We start from the raw sequence: 20,951 nt of genomic DNA, 5'->3' as shown, positions 1-20,951 counted from the left end.
TTCAAGTTAAACCTACTAGACCCTGTAGGTGAATGAATAACTTTAAACACCCAAAGTGACCTTGTAGGAAAGTAGAGATCACACATTAGCTTCTCTTATCTTAGCTTCAGGAAATAAAATAAACTGGAAATAGGCAGTACCAATAATGACATACCATTTCTCCATTATCCAAAACCTATTAAATGTGAATATCCCAATAGATAAGCTTTCCAAGTTTGCATTATTTCTTCCTGGTGCTATTGTTGGTATTGTTAGATTAACATTTACAATGTTAATTTCCAAAAAAACCACAAAAGCAGCACTGATCATGCTGCAGTTGACTAAACTCAGTATGTGAAGACTGCTTTATAGCCCAATATAATGGGTTGTATGAATAAAATATAGAAACACCACTATGAATGAATGTGACAAAGCAAAAGGTCATTGTCAGTTGTGTGCGACAAGGTAGGACAATCTACAAAATGCACAGATCAAGCTATACAGCCAAGAACACAGTATGCCACAGTTAAATATTTTATCTATATGATAGTGCCATTAAAGGAAATTGAAATGGTTCAAGGAAGTGATATAAAGCAACTGATAAGCTTTCATTGAGTTTCCATTGTTATGAGACAAAGTAAAAAGCTAGCAATACTTTAAAAATTCATTACAAAATATAAGTGGAGAATTTGGGACTTCTAATCAAGCCTAGAAAATGTAAAGCACATGGTTATTAAAGTGCAACTATTTAACACTGGGCAAGCTTCATTTTCCCAACTTGCCATTAACTTAATCTGAGTCTAAGGAATAGCTTCCTTTCCCCCACCAAAAAACACCCACTTAATGAAACATTTTATTGCTGACATCAGTGGAAGTCTTCTTGGAAGTGTGAATCTGCTGCTTTTGCTGAACAATGCAGGAATGAAATTAAAACTGCAGATGGTGGAGAAACTAATACCGTTTTCAAAGTAAAAAGTTTGGAAATATTTGCTTGAATCACAACTGAGATGTGAAGATGTGCTGGTTCATGTCGTAGGGTACAAGCAAAGTTCAGCAGCATTTCTCTCCTCACCTTCCCCTGCCCCGTCGTTAATACGTAGGCAGAGGAAAAGTTCTGATAGACCTTACAGCTTGCTTTCTACTTTGTGGGAGATCTACTTTAATAGGCCCTTACAATGGTATTCTAATGTTAATTTTGAATAATCTAAGAATGAAAAATGATACAGAAATAAAAGTAGCCTTTCTGTCCTATGAAACAGGCAGAAATATGCAGTGTTCTTTCCAAAGCTTTTGGAGTTAAATGTCACTGTAGATTGCTTTCTCTTAAGTCACCTGCCTGCTCAATCATGTCCCTTATATACCTTGCTAAAAATTGAATGAGCTACAGTACTTTGATCCTAAACCTGCTGTCCTTGGGTGAGAAGCCACCTTTTACCATTCTGAATTTTCCTACAAGACAAAAGGTTTTTGCAGGGGTGGCTAACTAAATTGGTAATGTGCAATTGTCAGTGCCTACGTATTTCAATTTATAAACATAGCCCAGTTCCCCAAAACACACCTGGTTGGTTATTGCACCATGAAAAGCGGAGACTACTGTAATTTAAAAGAGTGCCTTGCAAAGTTAGTGCCTTCAGCCATTGAGCTGCTGAGTTAAAAGATTAGATTAGAATATCCAAACGTTGCCAGGGGGGGAAATCACTCTTGGCTTCGTCAGTTGAATATTCCTTCTCCCTTTTAAGCACGAAGAACAGCGTCTTTGTGCTGTAAGGCTACGGCGGCGCGCCAGTCGAGGCCCCTTAAGAAGCGAGGCGGGCAAACGACCCGAAAGTGGGGGGAGCCCAGACGCCCCATCTCGCCAAGGCGACGAGGGCTTTTGAAATATCAGCCTGTGATAGGTCCCGGCCACAGCGGGGGTGTCCCTTTTTCAGCGTGTTCTAAAAGCCTAGGGCTAGCCGAAGCCGTTTCGCGGTGCCTCCCTTGCGCGCTCCCTGTCCTTGAGCACTTGGTACGTTCCCATCTAACTCCAGGGGATAAATAGCGGCAAGCCAAGGCACCGGCTGCGAAGCGACGCGGGAGAGACTGGGCGCTTCCATTGTGCAACTCGAAGCAGGCTCCGCAAAAGCGCATCATGGATCATCCCGGGCAGACGGAATTGTGGAAGGCGCAGACGCTGGACGAGCTGATCCAGATCCTGCATCGGTTGTTCTCCGGCGACAAAGTCAATGTGGCAGAAGTGCAAACCTTAATGGAAACTTACGAGAGCAATCCGGAGGAGTGGCTCAAATATGCTCAGTTTGACCAGTTCAGGTAAACTCGGTGGGAATCAAGGGGATTAGTTCGCCTGAACAAGCAAGCGGGTGACAAGCTGTCTGGTTTATTACTGTAGGATAAACTATTCTCCTGGGAACGAAAAGCGGTCGATATGTGCTTTTAAAATGAGAGCCGCTTTGCTTGAAATGCCAAACGGACGTGATTTTCTTGGAGCATTTCATTAAGTTTGGTACAAAATGAGTGCGGATCTTTTAGAAATTAAATAGTAATCTACTCTCCAGGCGCACTTCTACTTTGTTTGCACGCTTGATGTTCGTAGGTGTTGCAAATCCAAATATCTTGCTCAGATTCCTTTCCGTGTATCTTTTAGCGTTTGCTACATATGCAATTTGTTGCTAATAGCTAACATATGTGTTGTGCAGATAGTGGCTCCTTTTTTTTTTTTTTTAGCAGCTTGCATTCAGGCCAGTGGTTTGAGTTGCTCAAATCTCCCTTTTGAGAAGTGGGAAGCTGCGCAGCTTGGAGGTGGTTGGCACTTTAAAGACAAGACCTTAGAAACAGCTGGAATGAAAATGCCTACAGAAAACTTTTTGGCAGGCCTCCCCGGCGGACTAACTGGCAGCCCATCCCTTCAGCTGCAAGTACAGCGATGTGCACAATTCTAGTTCAAAGCACCCCAGGAGTGGGTCAAGGTGACAGGATTAACACCAGGCTTTTGGGTCACAGCCTTTCTTGTTAGTTTGGGCTTCATTTTGTAGCTTGTGTGTTTTTTTGGTGTTTTTTTCCACGACTAGCCTGTTAGATGTTAAACTTTGACTGGTTTATCTTGCAACATTAGGGCTTTTCCAAAGTTGTTTTCCTCTAATTTCTTGGGCATTCCAGTCCATTTGAAATGGCAATCCAGAACAAAGCAATATGCCTGGTGGTGAAAATCTAGAGGCAGCCTAATAAAGGTAGAGTTAATGTGCCCTCCAGGTGGTGGTAGACCACAACTTCCATTATTACTGACTATTGAAAATGCTGATGGAGCTGTAGTCCCAACAACAACTTCTCAAGGGCGTCATATTACCTACTGTACTCCCGGCCTAAAACATGTGCCAGGAGCGGGGGTGAGGTGAAGGCACTAATGAGATGTCTACTGAATACTGTTCCAAATCTTGTGTCACAAAAGTCCTGTGCCTCCCTTAATTACTGGATAATCATCACTAATCGTTTTTCTCAGAGGCCTGTTTCATAATCTGTAGTATTGAACAAGGCTAAATTCAGTCATTGGTAGCTGTTAAATAGTTGGTGATTCGCATCTACATTTCCTTTCCATATGGACTGCATGAAGAAATGTATCTGCACCAGCAAGCCCCTCTCTGGGAATTGTCAATGCATCAGAGTCACAAAAAGTATTGCAGCTGTGTGAACTCCTAGTCATACAGTAATTCCCTCTCCATCAGCACTAGTACAACTGTTCAAACATTAAATTTTAGCCTTAATCAAGAGCATGGATTAAGGCAGCTAGCCTTTTTTTGCAGTCTGAGGTTCACTGCCAAAAGTGAATTGTCACTTTTAAGCAGGGTTTTGCAAATGGTGCAAAGTCCACCTTATTTTTCTGGAGTTTTTCCCCTTGAAGAAAGAAATGCAGGTTATAAATATTTTTTTTTAATAACTGGCCACTGAACCACAATTTGACCATACTAATTTGAGTGTGATGGAGGATGAACTTGGATGACCAAAAGTGCCTCCAGCCACTTGGTAGGCTAGTTGTCTGTTACTTCCTGTCAAGTGGCAATGAACAATAGGATATATCATTTATATGACATTTTAAAGTTTTAAAACAATCCACATCTATTATTAATACATAATTATATATAATATAAGCAGAAGCAGCATGCATCACCAGCTGGTGGTTTTCATTAATGATGATGCATGCTGCTGCTACTATAGTGAGTACATAATTGTACTGCACAAGCTTAACTATACCTGACCAGAAATCCAGGTATGAGCAATCACTGGCTATTTTCCTCTAAAACTTGCCCAAGACATTACATGCACATCAGATGTGCCCCTATAATCATAATTGCATTGTTTATCCCTTAACCATTTTGAGTATAGGTACTCCTGCAGTATACATGTATATGGTCACTTCATGGTGTTCAGGCTCTCCCAGTCTGTAATGTGGTGAAAATCACCAAAGCAACTTCAGAACTTGCTTCACTCAAATGGCTGCATGCACAGCAGTTTGTTTGAATAAATCAGCATGACTGTTGATTAACCCTTAATACTGAAACTAAAGCATCTTTTTTATGGAGCTATTCATAGTGATTAGTGGAAACATAAAAGTGGGTTCTTCAGTTCATCCAGATTATCATGTGTGTTGTATAGTGTGTACGGCACAAACTGAACCTTATCCCGTGACCTGTTATTTCCAGCTTCTGCCTTACTGAAGAGACCATAAACCATACAATGATCCACTGGATGGCACTGGGGTCCTATTCTGATACTCTCCCTACAGAAAAGTGTGTGTGTGTTGATAATACATTTATAATTAGCTTAAATGCCAGTTTCTCTGCAAATGCATTTTTAGCAGAAGTTAAAACAGGTATTTCTTAATCCCATATCAAGCCTCCTCTCTTCTGGTTCCTGTTCTTTGGCACACTTTCCCTCTAAATGATTAACTTATGTAGGTGACAATAAGTCATCTTCAGTGTTTCTTTGTAAGCAGCAGCAACAGAAAAGGCACATGAATAGCCAATTCATTAGGGAGGCTGATAATCAAATCAAGAGGATGGCAGGGGCTCTAAGATGCAGATTCCACTTCTGCTTTTAGTTCAGAGTATCGTATTTGGGAAGGGGGTTAGGAGGGAGACTTAAGTTCAATCCATTATGTGCTGCAAAACATACTGGATGGTCTGTAGCAGTCTGGCATACTTGCCTATTGGGCTTTACACCAGCCCTGAAGGCTGAATATTAGCAAAGTGGCTAACAATAAAAAAGTAAAAACAATTCACAATGAATATTAAACATTGATAAATTTCAGCTAACCCTTTTTTGTGAGTGTGTGGCTGTCAACCAGATGGTTGGTGTTTCAAGCCCACCCAGGAATGGCTGTGGGCGGGATTCCTGCATTGCAAAGGGTTAGACTAGAGGACCCTTTAGGTCCCTTCCAACTCTGATTCTGTGATCTATGGCCCTGAAGACATGAGAATTACTCACAGGAAAGCCTCCCTTGTAGGGGAAATATCTCACAACCAGGCTGCCATAGCCCAGATCTACGAGGGTCCCCTGCCTGAAACCCCGGAAAGGTAGATAATATTAAGCTAGATAGACCTATGATCTGCCTTGTTTGAAGGCCCCTTCCCATGGCGTGTGGAAACAGTATGTTTCACCCTCTGATTGCAGGCTGGGGTTCTCATTGGGGGCTGCTGGGTGACCCCACTGGGGCGCGAGAGCAGCGCATCCACGGCGCCCGCAGCCCCGCCCACTCCTTTTGACTGCTTTCTCCCGGCTTCTCCCAAGTGCCACGCATTGAAGGTTTAGAGGCAGAGGGAGGGCGGGGACCCGGTGGCCAATCAGAGCCGCTTTTGAGCAACACCCCTGAAGGGTTGGGCCAATGAGAGCTGGCTCGAGGTAAATAGCAGCCCGAGCCTCCCGGGGAGGCTGGAACTTGTATTTTTTTTTTGTTTTGTACTTTTATAAGAATCGATGGAGGGGCGTTGGCAGTCCTGGAGGACAATGTCTAGTTCATAGGGCTGTGGCCCGCAAATGACTTAAGCAGCAGGCTATTACTGCGCGAATTGATCGGATGTGCCTTCTTGGTCGCTTTTTGCAAATAAACTGCTTTCGAAATGTTAACGAGGAGGAAAACGAATGGCTGACATCAAGCCAGGTTTTTTTGTTTTTCCTGATCTGTGTCAGGTTATTGTGTTCTCTAAGAGATATTTTTGGGACAAGGTACTGGCAGCAAATCAGGGGCTTTCTGGCTTCCCAGCCTTCTGGCGTTCCACTGTTGGAAAGGTCCCCTTGGAACCCTCGTCTGCAAACTTGCCTCCACTGGATTGTGTACCGATTCAAACTTGCGTGCACACACCTGACCTTTAAAAGTGAAAACAGGGTGTGTCTACTGCACCCTATTAAAAGTCAGGCTTTGATTTAATTATAAATCAGGTGCAATAGCTCAGTCTGCCGCGCGCCGCCCCCCCCCGTCCCCCTTTGCTGTATCCTTTAGTCTTTTTCATACCATTTCTAATCTTCGATTATTGTGCAACACTTGCTGTTGGCATTGTGAAACTAGTTTGTTCTGTTCTTGCTTGGCAGAATTCCCTGTAAAGTTGGCTTTTTATCAGGAGGAGAGTCTCTCACACCCCACACACTTTGGATTTGCATATATATCTTGTGCAGAAAAGTAGCTTAAATGGTTGGGACCATTTGATAACAAGCTGTAAAAGAAATCAGTAACTTCCTTGTTGTTACAAAGCTTCTGTAGTTACAATCTCATTGCAGAAATTACCTCACCCAAGAAGTATTTGGGTTATGTTGTGCTTTTCCATTTATAAGTTGTGTTGCTGAATTTCATTTACAGAGTAGCCTGGAGATCCCAATCCCCTATGTCTTCTTGGCTTTCCAATGCTTACCAAATGTTAACCACCACTCCACACCTTAATTTATATCTATCTAGTCTTTTTAAGCATTCTTGAACTATAGCAATAGGATAAATGAAACCCAGATATTTGGGCTTCAACCAGATCTGCAATTAATGGGGTTTACACCACAATCCAAACTTTTGTTTATTCAGTCTTACCGATTTCCAAGACCCACTGATCACACAACTGTGGGCCTGATTGACTTCTGTGCTTCCATGATGGCTGGGATTCAGAGCTACTTTAGCTATCCCATAAGGCCAGTGGGGTTTCTTTATTCATTTCCTTTGAATGGTGGACCACTATGCCATGTCACAAACCTTTGGAATCCTAAAAGTAAGGGAATGAGGATCTGCTCCTTGAGAAAGACATGTTCAGATTCCCTTAGGTACATGCAAAAATTGCATGAGAAAAGGGGGCTGTAGCTCAGTAGTGGAAGCCAAGAACATGAGTTGCATAAGCAAGATTCTGGGTTCCATTCCTGACATCTGCACACAGGGCTGGGAAGGATTCTTGCCTTAAACACTGGAAAGCGACTGCCAGTCACTATAGATAGTACTGACCTAGGTAAGGACCAATGGTTCGACTTGTATGTGTATATATAATGTACTACTAACTTAAATGGCTTGTTGAGACAGACAGATGCAAACATCTAACATAGATTTATAAAGTACCAAGTCCGTAATCACCGGAATTGAATTCCTGAAATTTGTTACTTAAGACTTACAACCTAGTTTTTAATAATTTGTATTTTACACAAAAGTTAATTATTGTTGACTTTTCATTTGATTCTGTTCACTCTCCTTTTTATGAGAAAGATCCTGCAAAGGATACAACTCACTCGGCATTGTAAACCATTGTGATATATTTTTATTACCCTTATGTGATAAAGGTATAAATACATTGCAGTTTTAGGATGCCATTGACTGAAAGAAAATAGGTCAGAATATTTGGACAAGTGCAAGAGTGTGCTTATGTGTATGTGTGGTTTTTTTTCCTTAAAAGATAAAACTTGGGAGAAATACAAGCACTTCACCTATATTATCAGATATATTATCTCAATGAACCTTAGAACTACCCAGTAAGGTAGCAGAGTATTATCAAGATAATTTGTATGCAGTAGGCACTAATTGTTCAAAACAATGCAGTGAGCAGAACTGTCATACAGCTCAATCAGAAAATATTACTAGATGGTTGGGGTAGGGGAGCAGGCTGGAAATTAGCAACCATTAATTTTTTTAATTTGTATATACTGTTCAAGAGAGTGGTGCTCTTAACATCTGTTTCTGCTTCTCAGTGATGGCTCTTAAACTAAAACCCTGCATCTTATTCTTTCAGGTACACAAGAAATCTTGTGGATAAAGGAAATGGAAAATTCAATTTGATGATCTTATGCTGGGGTGAAGGCCATGGCAGGTTTGTGGCTCTATATATTTTCCCCATAATATAAAGCTGTATAGGCAGAGGGCCTTCTCGGTAGTAGCGCTCACCCTGTGGAACACCCTCCCATCAGATGTCAAGGAAATAAACAACTATCTGACTTTCAGAAAACATCTGAAGGCAGCCCTGTTTAGGGAAGTTTTTAATGTTTGATGTTTTGTCGTGTTTTTTAATATTCTGAGTCGCTGGGGAAGCCCAGCCAGATGGGTAGGGTATAAAATGATGATGATGATGATGATGATGATGATGATTGTTATATAATACATTGCAACTGTGCCACAAAAAATGTATTGTAGCCTTATATATACGGTATATTATAAAATTCCATTAACTCTAACCTTTCCAAAAGCTTTGGGTGGTTCTCTACATGATTTTTTTTTAAAAATCCAACTATTTAAAATAAAACCAAAGCAGTACAGCAGCTCTTAAGGATCCATTTTTGCATATTTGATTGTTTCAGTTAATCAGCGTTTAATCTCTGGGTTCCTTACACTTTTTAAAAACACTTTAAAAGACCATGTGAAAAGGTGAATATGGCTTTGTGAGTAACCCAAGTTCTGTGTGTGATCCTGCTCAGGGAAGGGTGGGGCAAGTGAATATGTCATTGACACAAGGGCTGGCCAATCAACACTGTGCAGATCCAGTCTCATCTGCAAGCCAGAGGTACCAGATTTCCCAAAGTCCCTTTAAAAAAAAGGCCATATGTTATTGTTCTGAGAACCATTTCTCTCTATGTACTAGATATATATGCCCTTTTTCTCTTGCCTCTGCAAAACAGACAATTATCAGACATCTCTTAAGCATGAGGAATGTGATGCTTCTTTGTCAGAGCAAACTGTTGTAGAACCACTTGGTGACTTCCTTCTTTGTGCTTTCTTACAATGGTAGTAGGTTTTTCATTGCTCTATGTATGTTAGCCCCAGTGTTTTACTAAAGGGGCATTGTGCTGTCTCTGCCTCTAGTCTAAAGCAGGGTTTGTCAAATGAGAGAGTTCCCCCTCAGAACCCCAATTTTGTAAATCAGTAAGATCTGGTCAATGTACCCTTGACAATTCCCAGAACACAATGGGTGGCAGTTTTATTCAGAGTAGACCTATCAAAATTAATGGACCAAAGTTAGTCATGTTCATTCATTTCAATGGCTCTACACTGACTAAAATTGCATGCTACCCAATATGCCAAACTTTGCGGTTCAATGGCCTCTGCAGCTGTTGCATTGAATCCTGAAATGCCCTTTTTCCGTTTGGGTAAAATGCTGTCTTGTGATGCGATGATTTAAGACTCTGAGGATTGTGGAAGTGAGGAGTTCCGTTTTCACAAAAATGTAATTTGCACTAGGAAAGCTACAGGTGGTGTTTGCTTAACCCTTCTCCCATCCCACTGCTTTTCCTTCCAGTTGGGATTCCCAGAGGTGTTTTTGCTGCATCAGGAAGGAAAAAACTGCTGGCAAGGGGATTCAGTAGGTGGGGAAGGGTGACACTTTCCTGGCTGCTATCTTTCTTCTGAAAATATGTGCAGGTGTGTACACGCACCCCTAAATAGCAAAGAAAAAGTAGCTCAGATTCCAAGATTTGAGTTAACCTCTAGCTACCTAGATTCATCAGAGAGAAGATGCTGAGGGCAGTAAAAGATACCTAGGGAGGGGATGGAGCTTGTGTTTGTCTTCATACAATTACAGTTATGGACAGTGAGAAAGAGCTGAACTATAGGATTCTTTTGGTACCACAGTGAGCTGTCCTGCAAGATAAGCTGGCAGAGAATATACTTTTGGATGCTAGGAAGTTCAGGAAATTATTTTGGGAATAAGTTTCTTATCATCGCGTATTATTATTATTCTTTATTATTATTATTAGTTCACTTTTAATCTAGTGTCCAATGAGCCTTCAAGGGGTGGGGTGTCTTTATTAACAATACTGTTACCTGCCTTTAACTCCTAGGTCGCTGTGAACCTTACATTATTACCTGTGATCCCTGTGCTTGGTTTGATCCTGGAGCACACGCACACACATACATACCCTAAGCCAATTTGGGAGGACATGGGTGGAAAAGGGGGAACCCCATTACACAAGTAGAACTTTTTGTGCTGATGAGACTCATTAGGTGAACCCCACCAAAAATAAAGAAGTTCTTAGTTCTCTTAATAAATCTTGTTATGACTTGATCTGGTGCAAGTCTGCACAAAGATTACTGAAGTTAAAACCAATAATGAACAAGAGTTTCAACCTCCCCTAATGAGGAGTGGAAGCACATCTGGCACATTGTTATGCAGATTTATCTAGGGCTGCCTCGGCCTGTCCCACTTGTGACCATTCAAACTAAACAGACAACCTACCCATGTATGGTAGCCTACTAGAGGCCGAATAAATAACCTGCTTTTGCTGCCTTTCTGTGACCACAGAAAAAACAACGGGCTGCTGCAGGCAACCGTATGTGACTGTTGGGCTGTATTGAGCTTGGTGGCAGGTCACAAACTGTGCAAACCTGACACAGGATCATTACTTTTTTCAACACTGCAAGCTAATGACTCAGTTTGAATGTAATGTTGGGCCACAGTTTACTGCTACAGGAATGAACCTACAGAATAATTTTCAGGTTAACCTCATTTTATAATTGCATCTGACAAGGGCAAACTGTGGCCAGTTAAAATTGATATACTGAAACAAGCCTGGGTCAAACCATAGTTTATTATTCTAGTTTAATGCAACAAACCACAGTTTCAACTGAGTTCAAAGGCTAGATGTAAGTCAAAATTGGTTAGCTTAAACCAGGAAGTGAGTGCTCTTAATATTCTGCTAGTGGCCATGCCGAAGGAGGAATGCTTGAGTTCAAGGTTCATTTAGCTAGCATTGTGCCCAAACTGGGCTGTTGGTTATCTGTGGTTTTTCTCCAGAATTGCACTCCAAGTTTCTGCCAAGTGCATTGTGGTTTGCGAGACAGACGAGCAGCTGCTTAAAAATAAGAAACCACAGCTTGTTTTAATTTGTTGCACAAGCAGACCAGTTAGTCAAGGAGTTAATTAAATCTGAATGGGGGAGTGACAACGTGGCGTTTCCCCCCCTGCTCCAGAATATAGCCAGTAACAGAGAAAGAACACTGCCACATATTTTCCAATGGAAAATATGAGTGACTGTTTTGAATCGAGTTCATGATGTAAAAGAAAATTATTATGTGTATCTGAAATGAGAAGTTTCATCTCTGGAGGTAGTGGTGCTTTTTTGTTAGAGGGTTGGGTCCGAAAGCCAAACATAAATATAGCATCGGTTTTTATCTTAAATGGAATTCAATTCAATGGACAACTATAAGAGAGCTTCCAGGCAAAAGGTTGTGTAAGTAACAGGCAGGCTGTGTCTGCACTCTTGCTACCCACAAGCAACATAGAGACTGCCAGTTCTAGTGGTGGTTGCTGTCGACGAGTAGCATAGTACTAGCCAGCAACATTCACCTCACTTGCCCTCAATTCATACAAATTAGTGCCTTTTCACTGAGGCACCATTTCCCCTTCACTTCTCATTCATACACATTGTGTAGATGCTGGTCAAGTAGCTCCTTCATTGCAGCCCAAGTCCTTTCCCAGGTAATGCCTTTGAGTTATGGTCCTATTGTTTAATTGAATTCCTATCTAGATATACCCAGCCATTGCCAAAGAACAGATTATTAGCAAATTTTGTCAATGACATCACAGTTTCCTCAAAATCCTCTAGCATTGCAGTCTCTCTGTTCATATTTGCAGAAATTCTAATATTTCCCTTTAAATCTGACTCTTTTTTCACTTTGAATTTTCACCTTGACTTTTTTCACTTTCATCCCACTTTCAAGACCACTATAAAATGATGTGGGCAATAACAATATTTCTCTTGTATTAGATGTACAGCACAGTAAGCCCTATTGACTTCAATGGAGCTTACTCCCAAATAAATGGGGATAGGGTTGCAGCCATAATCATTTTATGGTACATTATGTTTATACTACAGTCAACTTGCAACTTGCACACATTTAACTTACTCGATTGCAGCTTTATGTGCTTAGTGGCCAACCAGCTGACACTGCACAAATTAAATGCATGTCAGAAAGCTTAAAAGCTCTTTTTTTGCGTGGTAAGCCTGCGGGGTTCAGAAAAGGATGCTTGCATGGGGGCAGTTCCAGGATTGTTTTGATCATATGCAATTTCGGCTTCACGTGCTATCCGCAGAACACAACCCTTATGCAAGTTGAGAGTCAGCTGTATATGTAAAAGTACAACAGCCCTGCTAACTTCATAATGGTATTTTTTGTGTTTGTGTACATATACAGCAGTATCCATGATCACACAGATTCACACTGCTTTATGAAAATGCTTCAAGGAAATCTAAAAGAGACGCTGTTTGAGTGGCCTGGCAAAAAGGGGACTGGAGAGCTGCTGAAGAAATCCGAAAGGGTTTTGAAGGAAAACCAGTGTGCTTATATTAATGGTAAGCCCTTTCGTTTTGGTTCATCGTAGATACCCAAATAACCTTATAACTTCTTGGCTAGATGTTTCAAATCTTGGAAGGTAAGGTGTTTTTTTTTCATTTCTTGGATAAAAGAATAGGACACATGGGGACATTTCATGTTATAGAATAAGTCTAATCTTTCCTCTGTTGATAGCCCGCTTCGTTTCTTCCTTATATCTGAACTACTGTGTGCAGAATTTAGAGTTTACAAATTAGGCATAAGATTCCTGTGCATAGTGTTGCTGACCTTGACTGGTACTCCTTTTAAACACAGAGACCTATTGTAATAGATGCCATGGAATGGATTTTAAATGCTGCTACAAGCACCATGGTTGCATGCAGCATTTCCAAAAAAGTTATTTATCCTAATCTGTTTTTAGGACCTTCCATTATATCCCACCAACCTTTGTGGTGGTTCTGAAAACTGAGATGATAGGTAGAGCTCCCCTCACCCCCCCCCCCAAATCAGATTTAAGCACTGTAGCAAGTGTCTTGATCACAAAAAAACAGAGACCCCCAAGGTAGTGTCTGTAGGCAAAAAAAGGGCTGTGATAAGGAAGAAATACTAAAGCTTCATGGACCATTTTTGGAACAGAATCGTCACCTGGGGCTGACTGCAACATTGTCTTCAGTCTACTCCCCAGCCACATCCTTCCAGCCATTTTCTGGCATGGCTGTCAACAGCACTGGCAGGGACCTGTACAGTACCTGTTTTAGAATCAATGGATAGCATCCATCGCATTAGTTGCTTGTTCTGCACTCACCATGGATTAAAATGGGGACTTTAACACCTCACAACTTTAATCATACACAGTGGATTTTCACCCAAGTCATGGAGAGGCAGACTCTTGTAATATTTGGGAATTTTTGACATAAACTTAACAGACAAGAGAAGGAAGTGAAAATATGTTTGGGTTGCAAAAGGAGCATCAGAACTGAGTGAGGGCTGCACTTCAAGGCAAAATATTCAAAGTATTGTATCTCAGTTCTGTTCAGAATTTTGTGAAACTTGGCCAATTTATCATGCTTACCACCCAGATTCTCCATGCTTTCATTTCAGGTGGGATTCATTATTTTGACTTTGAGGATTAGAATGTCTGAGCTTACATGGAGTGGACTAGTTATTTTTGCATTGGGGATTCCACAACTGTTAGCTGCCTTGGGCTTTTTAAAATAAAAATGTGGAGTATGAATGTAACTAATAATAATAAATAATGGTAGAACATGATTTGATCCTTCCATCTTACAGAAGCCATCTTTGCCAAGATAATGTCAAGATGGCACATGCCACATTGGCCTTAGTTGATTTTGGTTATTTTCAGTTGTGGTTTATTCTTGTATGCCAGATGAGAAAAATGTCCTCTCTGCATTTCCCTGGGGAAACAACTTCAGTTCAATACTTGGCACACACACACCTCTTACAAGGAACTAAAATCTCAGCTATGTTTTTTCCTCTCTGTTGTTTTCATGTCCAAACACTTTGATTTGGAATGAAATCAAAAACAAATGATGTATGCACACAAGCAACTTTGAACATTGCCGAAAGGCATTGTCTCTTCTTTCTGAACATCTTCAAACTAAAATAGTTGCTACACAGAAAGGTTTGCCAAGCAAAAAGGGGGGCGTAATCACATGTATGGGAGTGTGTTGCTTATGAGACCTTACAACAAATGGATGTCCACAACTGTCAGCTCAAAGATGGGTAGGTGGCAATTTGGCTTCCTTTATACAATATTAATTCAACTATAAGTTTTGCATCAAGCCAGCTCATGAGTTCAGATTTTATAAAGCAACAATATGTTTACTGATGCTAAGGTAGCACCTGAAGATTGCCAGGTTTTGTGGATTTTTTTGGATATCAAAATATGGTACCATATTTGAAAGACCTGTTTAGGACATCACAATGGTAAATAACTTGATATTTTTACATAAGGCATTAAAATGGCTAGTTATACTTAGAAAAGGCACAACCAATTACTGGAAGAATAAAGACTTCACCCCAGAAGAACTATTTCCTTCATCATAGGGCTAATGTCCTTACTAACTGCTTAAAATACAGTTTGGGGAATCTTTTGAGTAAGAGGGCCCTTTGCTCCTCTGCACAATGTTCCATGTGAAGCATTCCAGTGAGAGGCAGGACTAGAGGCAAAAGTGAGCAGACCAATGAATGTGACCCATTGCACAATGAGCTACATTCCAGCACCATGCAAAAGTCAGTGTTGTTACACACATCTCTCTACCTCTATCCCCACGAGCAAGAGTTGGAGGACACATTTCAGCTTGGCGAAAGAACTCAAATGTAGAATACGGCTGGTGAAGGTGGAGGCCTAGAGAAGCCTGATGGCTAGTTAAAGAAGCCTGGTGGGGCCCTGAGAATTTCCAAACTTGATTTAAAATATAGCATCTTTTCCAACCCAAGTTCTTGGAAAAATAATGGTCTTCTCTATTTCATTTATTTTCCCTAGAATTTTTACAGCATCTTTAAAAGAGAATACTGCATTTGTACTGGTGGCAGATGATTAAATTCACAGCACTTGAGATCTCACTAACATTAATGGAGACATCCTGTTGGCGTTTATCAGACTATAACTATGCAAAATTCACCTAGATTTTTAAAGAAGCTAGGCATTTTACTTTATTTTATTTTAAAAGATCCTAAAATTGAGGGTAAAATTGTTGGATAAATGATCTAACCCAGTGCTCTTGTGTTTTCTTTCGTTAGACTGCATTGGCTTACACCGTGTAGAGAACCCAAGCCATACGGAAACTGCTGTTAGTCTCCATTTGTACAGCCCACCCTTTGAATCTTGCTACACTTTTGACCAAAGAACGGGACACAAGCAAAAAGTTAAAATGACATTTTATAGTCAGTTTGGAGAAAGGACCCCATATGTAAGTATAAGGATTTGCACCTTGCCTGTACCATTTAGCTGATCACTGCAACCTTTCTATGGAAAGAAGGCAGCTCTTGGCTGAGGCACATCATGCTAATAAATGAACCCCTTGCTGGAGGCCCAATATGTTATTTTATTATTATTATTTATTAAATTTGTATACCACCCTTCATCCAAAGATTACAGGGTGTTTCACAACATAAAAATAATACATTCATTGGATTTCTGATGAGTTGCAAATGTGCTGGAGCAGGGACCAGAGCAGAGGGCCATGAACTGCCATGTTGTTCTGGAAGGAAAGGGGATGCTGCAAAGAAGCCAACTTGGGAATCAATAAACCAGTGGCATAGCCAGTGGCGTAGCGTGGGTTGTCAGCACCCGGGGCAAGGCAAGTAATTTGCACCCCCTAACCCGTGGATTTGCGCACCCTAACCCTAACCCCCAGATGTTGCGCCCGGTGCGGCCGGCCCCCCCTGCACCCCCCACGCTACGCCACTGGGCATAGCTAGGGGTGCACTGGGAGTAAATTGCCCTGAGCAGCATTTACCTTTGAGGGCGGTACACCGGAGCCCAAGCTGGCGCACAAGCCCAGCATGGCGCTCTTAAAAGCAGTGCAGGGCTGGACTCACAGCACGCCCAAGCTGTTGTAGTCCCTTTCCTAGCTGGTGCCCCACCCCTATGGCACTGCATGTGCGCCCCAGACGCCGTCAGGCCTCATTATGCCACTGCAAAAAAAGACTTGCAGGGCTACGAACTCCAGGATGGAGCATTTGTATATTTGCCTAAGAGTTAAAACATAGCTAAATATGTTCTGCAATTTCCCATTAAAAATACACAGCAAACTAAGATTTTATTTAAATGTTCAGCTACAGCTCTTCCCACAATGTCAGACTGCCAGAAGAGTAATATTTTTAAAACTATTAAAATTCCAAGGGGAAAAAACAGCAACCCCAAAAGCTCTCTGAACATAGAAAACTAGCCTTTTGTTAAATGTTTATGCCAGAATTATTATCCCAGACACTGTAGCTCTCCTTGGGCAGGGCTTTGCCCTATGGGAATATTAAAAAATGAGGTAATTTTATCTTCAGTTTTGAAAGGGCTGTTCCATGTAACGTTTATGAACATGTGTAGTGGAATGAAATGAGAGCATGTGGATATTTTTCAAGCAACTTTTAATGAAGGCTTTCCTATAGTGTCTTTTACAGCAGCCACTTCATGAGGCTGCCCCCTATACTATTCCTCAGAGGCCTGTATTAGGACTTTTGTATCTGCCAAGTGTTTTAGCCTCTAGTCTTTTTCCTCTGCTTTGCTGAGATCCTTCACTGCTCTGCTTGCTGCAAATGACTGTTACACCATAGTGCTGATTTCAACCTTCAGTAACATCCCCAAAAGTCTTTGGGCATAAGAAATATAAGTAAATTCCAAACACACCCAGGTATGAAAAGGGCTTGGTGTTGGAGCACAGAGCCAAACAGCAAAAAACTATCAAGTGGGAGCCATGGCAGAATTTAGTTACCCTCTATTCGCTCACATGTTTTTAGATTTTGTACCTCAGAGACTTCTTTACTTGAAATAACTGAAAAATCTAGACAACAAAGATTCTCTCTCTTCTTTCTAGGCAACATCAGTTTCACAAGAGAACAACTGAAAAGCACAGTTGTTCGGCTGGATGGTTTATTATTTGAACTGGAGCAGAAGGATTGTATGATTGATGCCAGTGCCAAGCTGTGTCTGAATAATCTCTATGTAGGACAACAGTAGAACAGCTATTTGGTCAAGTAGTTATCATTCATGATTCCTGTCCTCTTGAACACTAAAGGGCGTAGTGCCATGTATTGCTGCAGAGTTCAAATGACTCTCGCAACCTGCCATAAAACCAGGGTCCTTTCCCCACCATTTCTACTTTTGAGACTGTGTACACAAACATCAGCATTTGGGCTTTTAAGTATGACTTGACTTTCTTAACAGCCCTACCTGTTTGAATGTATGCCATTTTTACTAGTAATGTAACTTCTTGGTGTCATCTGTACTGTGTACTGTATACTGTTAGCAGCTTCATTTTAACCAGGGTTCAATGATCTGTTGGAACTTTTAAAAATTGTTTGTGCATCTTAAAATCTTATGTGTAAGATCTGATTTTTTTTTTAAACGAAAGAATAAAATAGGAGCAATAATGTCTTGTACCAACACTTATGTCCTGGAGAAAATGTTTGTTAATATCTGTTAAACGTTAATGATGTTGAATGGGATTAATTTTTAGTTTTTAAAGCGATTTGTATCATAACTTGCCCCAAAACCTGAATAAAACTGAATACGGGCACACTTTCTCATTTTTGTCCTGTAGCATAATTTAGCATAATTGATGGCTGCTCATCTGTCTGTTAAACAAACCCTTTCATGGCTTCCAGATGCTGTGTTAAGGCCCCATCATGCAAAAGGTGAAGATACAGCAACTCACTGGTGTGCCAGAACTCCACCATTTGGGTTGGGTTAGTGAAGCAATATGCAATGTTGGAGATGGAGTCTGGAGGTGCAGTCCCACTGCCTGACCATGTGTTGGATTTCTGCTGCGGAGGCGGCTTTCCTCTCTTGCTCTGCATCTGATTAATTTTATTTTTATTACACCATGCTTCTTACTTACAGGTGAAAATTAGCCCCAAAAGCGCTCTCTCTCCAAACCCTTTTTGTTTGCTTGTTTGAAAGGATTAAGGATTGTGTGAAGTAACAAAGAGTTCTTTATGTAAGCATGTAAAAATTTTAAGTCAGAGCCAAGCGTCTGCCATAGCCTGCTTTCTGCAGGTCCTAGATCTGGTATTCCTATGGGGGAAAGGTGTTGTTGAATTTTTGGGAGCGATGACACATTCCTGCCTTTTTTTCTCTCCTAGAACATGCTATTTTCAAATACAGATAAATGCTTAAGAGCATCAGTTGGATTAAGTATCTTTTCTTACTTATAATACATGCTTCCAGTTCTGTGTTTAAAAAAAGAGCATTTGTCTGCATCAGATGCGGTCTAAGCTCCACGTTTACATTACAAATCAGACTGAATAGGCTGTTTGTGAAAAACAGAAATTTGATCAGCTTTGGGAAACTTGTGGAAAGGTACCTGCTACAGTAGGAACATAGATCACATACCCTGCAGACAATATTACTCTGCCATTTGTGATCAGCTATTCCTGAACAACAAACTGCCACTTTTTTAGGAATGTGCTGAAGGGATATAAGTGTTATGTCAGACTTCTCGACTGATTTGTCCAGCTGTCAAACATGGTGTGTTAAGAATCAGCCATTCATTCCAGCTATGCTGCATTTGTTGTTGTTTAGTCGTTTAGTCGTGTCCGACTCTTCGTGACCCCATGGACCAGAGCACGCCAGACACTCCTGTCTTCCACTGCCTCCCGCAGTTTGGTCAAACTCATGCTGGTAGCTTTGAGAACACTGTCTAACCATCTCGTCCTCTGTTGTCCCCTTCTCCTTGTGCCCTCCATCTTTCCCAACATCAGGGTCTTTTCCAGGGTGTCTTCTCTTCTCATGAGGTGGCCAAAGTATTGGAGCCTCAGCTTCAGGATCTATCCTTCCAGTGAGCATTCAGGGCTGATTTCCTTAAGAATGGATAGGTTTGATCTTCTTGCAGTCCATGGGACTCTCAAGAGTCTCCTCCTATGCTGCATTACTTTTTTGTTTTAATGGCGTGACATGCTTGGGACTAGAATAAGCATGGTATACCCTTTTGATCAGGTGTGGGACCCATCTTTCTTGGCCATAGACTATGCTTGCTAGGGGTGATAGGAATTGTTCAGCAACATCTGCTGTGTCAAAGCTTCCCCAGCCTTGTTTTTGAATAACCAATACTGCCATCACAGCTATTCATTTTTGCAGCTGGGAAAAAAATGGTCTAACGCTAACTTTCCAGTGGAGACAGCTGGTGATGAGACAGAGGCTACACTGTTTGACTGCTTCTTGTTTGCTCTTCTTTTATCTGCTTCCATTTTCTCAAAAGTGGCATGTGTGCAGGTGGGTGGAGAATGAATTTATGCCATTAGTCAGCAAGTGCAGAATGGGTAAGGAGGTACTCTTCACAGTAAACATTTGTTCTTCACCTCTACTTGTGCCTTTTGTCCTTGGCATTGGCTTGGGGAGCTGAAATCTGGAGCCTAGCAATGTGTTTTTCTCCTCTTTAAGCTAAAAGTACACCCTGTTCATTTGCTAATTCATTTCGCTTATTTTTGTAGCCTCTCCCAAGCCTGGGAGAAAGTTGTTTGCTCTGCTGGGGTGCAGCTTTACCAAGGTTAAAACATGCAATCTGCTTGTGATTACTCTCTGGAATTACATGTTGAAATGCTTTATTACATTGTTTGGCACTTTCCTGTCTTGAGCAATCTAAGTTATAACATTCTGAGTTTGAATGAAATTGAAAGCTGGCAGCAAGGACCCATTACGCCACCAACCCATAACCCATAAAGAGGTGGTGGTAGCTAAAATACAATCCTCCAGGCATTGTTGGACTACAACACCCATCAGCCCCAGCTATTATAGCCAATCAGGGATGGTGGAAGTTTAGTCCAACAACAACTGGCAGGCCAGATGGGCTCCACCCCTGCCTTTAAGTATAAATCATTCTAAGTCAGATTAACGCCAGCTGCTATGGAAATGGAAAATGAAATACTTTCATATTTACAGAACAGTCATGCCAACAGGAGCTTGATTATGTGACTAATATGCCACTAAAGCAACCCGCTAAGTGACTTTATGATATGATTTGCAAACAAAGATATTAACTGCTACGGTGACCTTTGTAAATTTTTGCAGCAATGGGCCTCCAGCAGTTGTTGCAAGTCATAAGAGGACCATGCACACTAGGGATGGAGAACCTTTCTCAGCCCCCAAGGGCTACAATCCCCTTCTTAGCAACCTATCGGTAGCCACATACCAAAGGGAAAAGTGGACATTAATTTTACCCTTTGCACAGTAGGCTGGTTTCTACACATACCGATGCACCACTTTTCTTCTTTCATCCAGGCAAGCAAGAGGCATCATTGGAGTTCAGGGGCAGATTCCAGCCAGGCAAGGGCACTCAAAGAGCATGGAATTTGCTTCAGTAAGATGTAGCAATGGCCACCAACTTGGATGGCTTTAAAAGAGGATTGGACATATTCATAGAGGCTATAGCTACTAGGCACAATGACTGTGCCCTGCCTCCAGTATGTTTCTGAATACTACTGCTGGAAACAGTAGGAGGGAATAATGCTATTGTGCTCAAATCCTGCTTGT

The 20,951-nt window shown here is 41.3% G+C and overlaps 2 protein-coding genes across 3 annotated transcripts in view; one reads left to right on the top strand and one right to left on the bottom strand.

The window, feature by feature from the left end:
* The window catches only part of AP3S1 (adaptor related protein complex 3 subunit sigma 1), an 81,811-nt gene that overhangs the window by 42,328 nt on the left and 18,532 nt on the right, over positions 1–20,951 (bottom strand). The gene's annotated exons all lie outside the window — the stretch shown is intronic.
* Positions 1,925–18,007, top strand: CDO1 (cysteine dioxygenase type 1). The gene is made up of 5 exons (XM_080973237.1): positions 1,925–2,286; positions 8,217–8,294; positions 12,608–12,765; positions 15,509–15,678; positions 17,299–18,007. The coding sequence occupies exons 1-5, from the start codon at positions 2,108–2,110 to the stop codon at positions 17,326–17,328; spliced, it is 615 nt and encodes a 204-aa protein (XP_080829363.1). The 5' UTR covers positions 1,925–2,107; the 3' UTR covers positions 17,329–18,007.

The sequence above is a fragment of the Podarcis pityusensis genome (genome assembly GCF_964106645.2).
Source record: "Podarcis pityusensis genome assembly, chromosome: 11".
NCBI lineage: Eukaryota > Metazoa > Chordata > Lepidosauria > Squamata > Lacertidae > Podarcis > Podarcis pityusensis.
This window is presented reverse-complemented; position numbering and strand designations above follow the sequence as displayed.